The sequence below is a fragment of the Nannospalax galili genome, unplaced genomic scaffold, assembly GCF_000622305.1.
Source record: "Nannospalax galili isolate Female #2095 unplaced genomic scaffold, S.galili_v1.0 scaffold1302, whole genome shotgun sequence".
NCBI lineage: Eukaryota > Metazoa > Chordata > Mammalia > Rodentia > Spalacidae > Nannospalax > Nannospalax galili.
This window is the reverse complement of record NW_008348077.1, coordinates 232,389-240,948: the sequence shown is the minus strand read 5'-3', so window position 1 is coordinate 240,948 and position 8,560 is coordinate 232,389. Positions and strand designations below refer to the sequence as shown.

The window sequence follows — 8,560 nt, the reverse complement described above, 5'->3', positions numbered from 1 at the left end:
AGTTCCCAGCACCCATGTTGGGTGGCTCACAACAGCCTATAATTCCAGCTCCAGGGGACCTGACTCTCTTCTGGCCTCCATGGGTACCCACATTCATGTGGTATACAGATACAAATGAGAGGCGGGGAGGGGAAGAAGGGGAGAGGGGGAGAGAGGGAGAGAGGGAGAGGGGGAGAGAGAGAGAGAGACAGAGAGAGAGAAATTTAAAATAATATGTTTTCTACATCAAGGCCATAAAGATACTCTTCTAGGCTAACTTCACCAGTGTCTGGATTGCCTTTTGTGAATCAACAGTACCCCTGGAATTGATTTCACAGCTGTTCCCCACAGGGAGCCCTGGATGGGAAAACAGCTGTCCTGACAGGCCCACTCCTCCCCTTAAGTTGGCTCCACTGCAATGTGCATTTTCAGGTTAACTTTTGTGTCTTTAAAACCATTTACCACTGCATAGTGACTCTCAGGGCCTCAAATCTGATATCCACGGTGCTTGTCCAGGCTCTTTAAGCTTCACTTTCTCTTTTGAAACTCTACTCCACTAATAGCATTTAAAAATAGTTTTATTGCTGTTACATTTACAAGATACAGCATGAATTGGCTCTTTGGAGTCCGCTGCAGGCCCTCACTTCTGACCCTGAGTACCAGCAAATTCTTTTCTGTACTTTTAAAATTCTTTCATTAAGTTTGTTCTGACATTATTTTATGTCTTTGAGTGTTGTTTTGTCTGTATGTACATATGTACTACATGCATGCAATGCACATGGAGGCCAGAAGAGGGTGTCAGATCCCCTGAACTGGAACTACAGAGATTGTGAACGGCCATGAGGGTGCTGGGAACCAAACCTGGGTCTTCTGCGAGAGCGGCCGATGCTCTTAACTGCTGAGCATCTCTCCAGCCCATGTTTTTTGATACTTTCATACCTGAAAACGATGCATTCTGCTCACTTTCACTGCCTACCTCCTTCGTCTCCCTCCCACACCCATCAAGCCCCTCTCCTCCCTCCATGTCCCTTTTCATAGTCACATGTCTTTGTTCCTTCTTGAGACCCAGTGGGTTTAACCAGGACTATCTGTGTGACACTGGATCTGAAACTCCCTATGGGAGCCTGGTGGGCTCATCATTAAGTCAACCGATATTCCTACCTCAAGAGCATATCACTAGGGCCAGCCTGATTGGAGATGTTTGTTAGCGTGATGGTTTGAATGAGACCGTCTCCCATGGGCTCCGAGAATTTGGACCTTTTCGTCCATGGTTGGCGGTGCTGTTTTGGTAAGTTTTAGGAGGTGTGGCCATGCGGCCACAGGGGAGGGCTTTGGGAGTTCTCAAGCCTTGCCAGATTTGCAGTCTCTCTCTACTTCCTGTGCCTTCTTGAAGATGTGATCTTTCGGCTCTCTGCTCAGGCCACCTTTTCCACCTCACTTCCCCACTGTGATGGCCTCTAGCCCTCTGGAACCATTAGCCAAATAAACCCTTCCTTCTGTAAGTTTCCTTGGTCATGATATCTTACCACAGCAACAGAAAAGTAACTGATACAGAAATGTTAGTTCAATAATAAGTTGGTTTGTTTGTATCACTTGTTACGTATGACTGTCCTCCAACAGACAGACATGGACACATACCACCTTCCCAAGCTTGGTTGCACCTGCTTGCTGAGGATCATCACAGCTAAGTTTGTTTACTGTTATGCTGTGTAAGAAAGGAGGGGCAGGGCAAGTCATGGCACCCTTCCAACCAGCCACTTGACCCTAGTTGCAGGAGGGGGCGCTAAGGTATATAAGGTGAGGAACCCTAAGGGAGGCTCCCTGGCCATTTTTTGCGGCTGTGGGGAAGCCACTATGCATGCTTGAAGACTTCCAGTTCTGCCTTTCAGGGGGTGGGGGACACCCACACTCCTTTAAGTAAACCCTCACCCACTGCTCTGTAAGTGATCCCTAAAAATTCACTGGCTCCCCAGACTGTGGTTGGATGAAATTGTACCTTGGTTTGTAGCTAAAACTAAGGGAGGGGGAGGGTGAATTGTTTATGCCTCCCAGAAAAAATTTTAGCTACATTCCTTGCCACGCTTTATTTAAATTTGGGTTTTAAACGTGGTTTCTATTATTTCGGCCTTGGTTTGAACTTCCAACATGTAAACTTACAGCCTAAAGTTAGTCGGTACCATTCTTTTTTAATCAGCTCATTTCCATTCTGCCCTCAGCTACACATTAGGTTGTGTCTGCACCACTGCTTTAAGTTATTTTCTCCCAAAAGCTTGAAAATTTTTCCCTGTTGTCTTTTGGCTTCTACTCTTGTTACATAAAACCTAGCTGTGGAGCTGGAGAGATGGCTTAGCATGAACTGTTCTTGCAGAGGACCCGCGTCCAGTTCCCAGCAATAAGAACCAAGAACCAGGGGTGGTGCGTGACCATAAGGGAACTTGCTCATATGAACCTATAGCACTGGGGACAGCATGCACGAGACCCATGCAAAGTCAAGCAGACAAAAACGAGCATAGAGCTGGGGCAGGAGGCCCTAAAAGGGTACATAAAGCTTATAAGAACCAGGGGTGGTGCGTGACCATAAGGGAACTTGCTCATATGAACCTATAGCACTGGGGACAGCATGCACGAGACCCATGCAAAGTCAAGCAGACAAAAACGAGCATAGAGCTGGGGAAATGGGCAGGAGGCCCCAACCTTAGCTGAGGAACTATTGGCAGCTGATCACTGCTGGGTGCAGGAGAGTTGATCTTCTTCAAGGGAGTGAGGCTTACATAGGCTGACCAGCCTCCTTTGGGTGAACTCACAGTGAGGGCCATCTGAGAATGCAAACTTGGTTCAACAGGTTTTCACATATGTGACAATGCATGAAATCTGGTGGGCAGGCTATGGGGGTTACACATAGGGAAGGTGCCTAAATATGACTAAGATGTATTGTATGACAGGCACAAAAATTTAATAAAAATATACATTTAAAAAAGCCTTTCTCATTTGTTACCGTTATGATCTCCGTCTTCAGGAATTCTATTTTGCCCCTATTTCTGGCTGTGCCTGTCTTGACTTCTCTAAGATGATATTTAAATGGTCAGAAGAGTCCTTCCCTCTTTGCATTAAAAGTTTGCAATGTAAAATTATAAAACAGCCCTTCAAGAGATTAACTCAGTTTTCACCTCTTGACACCAGATTTCACTGTTTTGACTTGCTTTGGACAATGAACCCTTAGCACATGTGACCAAGTAAATGAGCCTTTCTAAGCAGTTGGAATTTTAAGGCTTTCCAGAATGTCTAAGCAAGGCCAACAGAAAGTGAGAGGCCAGAGAGAGGAGAGTGGCGAAATGCCAGTCAACATGACATTCTCCCCACAGCCGGACAAGGAGAGGCATCTTGGCTCAACTCGCCACCTGCTGATGGGCCACCTGACCATCCCAGGCACTCTAGGGAGCCCAGCAGCACAAGCTTAAGCAGTCATTACAGAAACACATCCAGAACCGGGAGCTAAGTAAAACTGCAACTCTTTAAGCCTCTAGGTTTCCTAAGTGACGTGCTGGGCCCACTCCATGACTTCATTTTACTTTCTTTAACAAGAATCACTGCGTTCTGACAGCTTAGAATATTCTCAGTCATACTTCTACTAGTTCCTGTAACTTCTTCCTCTCTATTATCTTCTGGAATGTTCCAATAGATATGCACAAACATACATTACAAGCATACATACATATATGCAGTGAAAATCTGTTTAAATATATCATAAATGCACACATACATATATACTTGTCTGTACACATGTTAAATAGATATGTAAATAATTTGTATTCATCTGTCTTTTCTACATTTTACCTTTTTCTTCTCTATCTCTACCACACTATCAGGGTGATTACCTTGCAATAGTTTCCATTTCATGAATGTTCTCCAACCTATATGCAGATTCACTGCAGTATTTTTTCTCACTGGATGACTGGAGTCCCTGACTTCAAATTATATACAGAGCTATCTATAGTAATAAAAGCAATTTGGTGTTGCCATAAAAACAGACACATTAAGCAATGGAATAGGACCCAGAACCTAGACTGAAGTCCATACACTTACAGCCACTTGATTTTTGACAAAGGGGTCAAAATACATGTTGGAGAAAAGACGGCATTTTCAACAAATGGTGCTGGTCAAACTGGATAGCTACATGTAGAAGAATTAAATCGGATCTGTTTCTCTAACCCTGCACAAAACTCAACTCCAAATGGATCAATGGCCTCAACACGAGACCGGATATCCTGTATCTGATAGAGGATAAGTAGGGAACACATTAGAACTTACAGACACAGGAAAAGGTTTCCTGAACAGGACCCCAATAGTGCAGGCATAAAGACCAACCATGACAAATGGAACCTCATGAAACAAAAACGCTTCTATATGCAAAGGACACCATCATTCAAGTGAAGAAGCAGCCTATATAATGGGAAAATTCCTTTACCAGCAATGCATCCGTCAGAGGGTTAGTATCTACAATACACAAAGAGCTCAAAAAACTAAACCACAAAACCCAAACAACACAATTAAAAACTAGGGCAAAGAACCAGACAGAGTTCTAAGAAGATGAAACACAAATGGCTGAGAAATGTTTCTTTAATGTTCAACATCTTTAGCCATCAGGAAAATGCAAATTAAAACCAAATGGGATTCTCATCTCTAGAGTGTTTCAGTTCAAGTACTCTTGATCAAATTTATCATTTAGAGCTACCACACATTTCTTAATGTTTTGTTTCTTCAAATATTTTAAACAGAGGGATTTAAAATGTTTTGGATAATTTAATTTGTACAACCCTTGGGGATTATTTGAAGAATACTTTGCTTCTTCTTGTCACTCACGATGATTTATAAACTCTGTCGTTTTTTTTTAAATTGTGTTTAATTGAATTTCATTTTATACACTACCTGAGAAACTTTTGGAAACCCACAGCTGCAAGGCAGGGAACAGCCAGCCTCGTTAAGAGACTGTCTCCCCCTCCCAGCAGCCATCAGTTGCCACGATTTCCTTAGGTTAGGTTGGGGTTTCTTACCCACTTCTTTATGTCTATGCTGGTATTGTGTCTGGTTTGAGCTCACATGGGACTTGTGCCTGCTGTCATCATTGCTGTGGCTTCATATGAGTAACTGACCAGCTGGCTGGAAACTGTTTCCTTCTGCTTCATCCACCTCCTCTGGCTCTTACGATCTTTCCCACACCCTCTTCCATAATGGTCCCTGAGCCTTGGAAGACAGAAGTTTGATACAGGAGTCCCATTCAGGGATTCTCTGTACAGTGGTCATCTGTGGGTCTCTGTGTTAATCACTTCTGCTACATGAGGGAGCTTCTCTGGTAAGAGTTGAGAGATGAACTAATCTATGACTATAGCAATAAGCCATTAGGCGCTGATTTAATACTATGTATATTTAGCAGAAAAATGGTAGTAGGCTCTTCCCTATGGCCCATCCAGCTGCAGATTTCTCGGCCTGATACCAAGATACCAAGATCAGGACATGCCCACTGGTACAAGGCTGGCACAAAAGTTATGAGAATAACCAACTATTCTATAAACTCTTTTAGCAATTTAATCTGTGGATATCCAATGAGGTCACTATCAAAGGTGACTTCAAAGATAACTTGTATTCTTCATCAGGAATCCCAAGGTTGCAAGACTTCATTAAGCCTAAGGTGAAGCCTACGTGATGGCAGGGCTGAGGTTTCACTCTCAGAAAGCATTCTTCTCATCTGGAGAGGAGGGGAGGCAGACAGGTTCCTGGACCACCTCGCTTTGCTAGGTAGTACACTTCCTCTGCCTCCCCCTTTCACTGAGCTTATGTACTCTCCCAGGTCCTAGCTTTAATTCATACACTTCCATTCCAACTCCCCAGCATGCACAGGATCTAAGAAACTTCTCACACTCCACACAGACTATTGAAAGTCAAGTTTCCAACCAGAAATTTGTATAATTGGTAAAGGTAAAGAAAAATTACTTATACCATTTGTAAAATAATTTGGCAGTTTTCTATGAACTTAAATATCGATTTCTGACTTAATAATCACACACCTACATATTTACATAAATGAAACAAAAACTTTGCTCACATAAAAACCTATCTGCAATTGTTTCTAGTAGCTTTTTTTGTGTGCTGGAAACTGAAAATCTATCAATTGAGGAATGAATAAACTCTGTGACCTAGGGAGCTTTACTTGTCAACATGACACAGCCTGAAAAGTAGGCTCAGTTGAGGGGTTGCCAATACCAGATTGGCCTGTGGACACGTCTATGGGGGACTGTCTTGACTGATGATTGATACAAGAGGACCCAGCCCAATGTGGGCAGCACCATCCTTGGTAAGTAGTCTGAGATGTATCAGACAGACAGCTGAGCATGATCCTGTGAGTGAGCCAGCAGGCAGTGTCCCTAATGGTTCTGCTTCTGGTTCCCACTTGAGCTCCTGCCCTGACGTCCCCCCATGATGGACTCTGACCTGGAACGGTGGGCCAAATAAACCCTTTCCTCCCCCAGTTGGTCATGGTGTTTGTCACAGCAACAGAAAGGGAACTAACACACGATGGTGCGTTCATGTCACAAACCCAGAACACTGTTCAGTAAAAGAATAAAAGTCAACAACCTACGAACAAAACAGCATAGGAGAACCTGAAAGTGCCTACATAAACAAAATTCACGTGCAGACATAATCCCATTTATAGAACATTCTAGAAAAGCAAAACGAAAGAGCCAAGAAAAGATGAGTGATGTGAGCAGCTTGGGATAAGGAGGAAGCGTCACCACAAAGGGCACAAGGACATGTTCTGGGAGGCGTTGGAGTGAGTCTTCATCGGAATAGCAGCCGTAAGGCAGAACTAAAATTCCAAGAACTCACAAAGCTGAGCACCGAGAGAGTAACATTGACTGCATGCAAATTACATCTTAATTTCTTTAAAGGAAAAAAAATTAAGACTCTGAGTCCCTGAATTGGAATATACCCTTCTGTGTTTCTCTCTTCTCTGTATCCTAGGTCCCTATAGATTCCCTTTCTTGTAGGTGCAATGATGAGGTTTAAAAGATTTCACTTGTACTTTATACGCATTTTGAATCAGGGGGATTTTTAGAGTATCCAGTCTGCCCCATTGCCCAAGGCAAAACTCTGTCATTCTTTAGAGAACAAGATTATCTTAAAATTTCATGGTGTTGAGTTTTCTGTTCATTTTATCACAGTTACTTCATGTTCCTAAGAAGTGTAATAATCCGGTTACTACATCACCCACTTCATAGATGAGAAAACAGAGCTGAAGGAAGCTGAGGTTCGCTTCCTGTGTACGCAGACATCTGTCCCAGGCTGAATGAGCATCCAAGCTGGGAACAGAACCCATTTTGAATAGGATTTTATTAACTCCCCCAGAATAAAGCGTTCAGTGAGATGCACCATAAGGATCAACTAATTACACCCTGAATCGCCTAGCAGGGCCAAAGCTGAGTGTCTTACTCAAGAGTCGCACAACATAGTGAGCTACGTGCCCCTCGGGTAAACCTGGGCTCTCCTTCAGAGTTGTTTTAGCATGAAGTGCATTAATCTGTGGTGAACGCAGAAGCACGTGGTACGCAGCACGCATTCAGTAGGCATCTGTCTGCCAGCACAGTTCTATGCACGCCTCCCACAGCACTGGAAACTGGGCATTGCTCAAAATACAAGGAAGTCAGATCTTACTTTGAAGAAGCCATGCTTTTGGCTGCGTTGACCAAGCCATAAATTGCTTCCTGGAGGAAGGTTGGTCTCTGGAGGGTCTATCACACGCTCATAGATCCTGTAGAAAAAAGAACACAGTTACTAATAGAGAGGCTCAAAGCAGAACCCAAAGGTACTGTGCTGTTGTGCACTTGTTAATAGCTGCTGGGGTGAAGGGGGCCAAGATGTGCCAGGTTTTGAATGACAGGGAATGACAGGCAACATAGCACAGAGACCTGCCCCCCAGCAGCACCAGGCACATTCTCTAGGCCCTTCCGGACTTTCTCATCTCCCTTATGGAGGGGAGAGAATAAGACCGCACTTGGAGTGTCTGCTCTGAGCAACAAACCCTGCACAAAATGGAGAGAAAGTGGCTTTATCCAAATGTTACAGGAGGAAAGTGAGGTGCCGCGTGTTAACAGGTCAACCAAGCCCAGACAGCACTGGGATCAAACCCGCATCTCTCTGACGCCACCACCCACCTGCTTTCCTTGGCACCTGCTGCCCCCTAGCTTTGGAGGTCTAGCTCCCTTTCATTTCTACAATAACCCAAGAGGGTCCCTGATGACCATGTGCTTTGTCTACAGAATCCAGTAACCGAAGTCACCACCTAAGCACAAAGCATTTATTAAACGCTTCTTTTTCACCAAGCTCTTCAGCAGGTAACAGGAAAATAAAGAAAGGAACGAGACACACACGGTTCTACCCCTGTGGATGTATAATGACACCCAGGCAGACTCATATAGAAGAGGAGCCTAAGGAACCACTGCCTGCCTCAGTGCTCGGCCTTACCAGTTAAAAGAGTGAGAGATCTTTAAACCTCTGCTTTCTTTGGACCGGCTGAACATAAGCATGC

General features: G+C 44.0%; 1 protein-coding gene across 1 annotated transcript in view; it reads right to left on the bottom strand.

The window, feature by feature from the left end:
* Positions 1–7,420: 7,420 nt before the first annotated feature.
* Positions 7,421–8,560, bottom strand: part of LOC103743263 (protein kinase C-binding protein NELL1-like) — a gene marked incomplete at its 5' end in the record, with an annotated part of 233,347 nt that continues 232,207 nt past the window's right edge. The window contains 2 exons of the mRNA XM_008844495.1: positions 7,421–7,552; positions 7,687–7,783. Coding sequence (XP_008842717.1) covers positions 7,421–7,552; positions 7,687–7,783 — 229 coding nt within the window. The remainder of the gene's footprint in view (positions 7,553–7,686; positions 7,784–8,560) is intronic.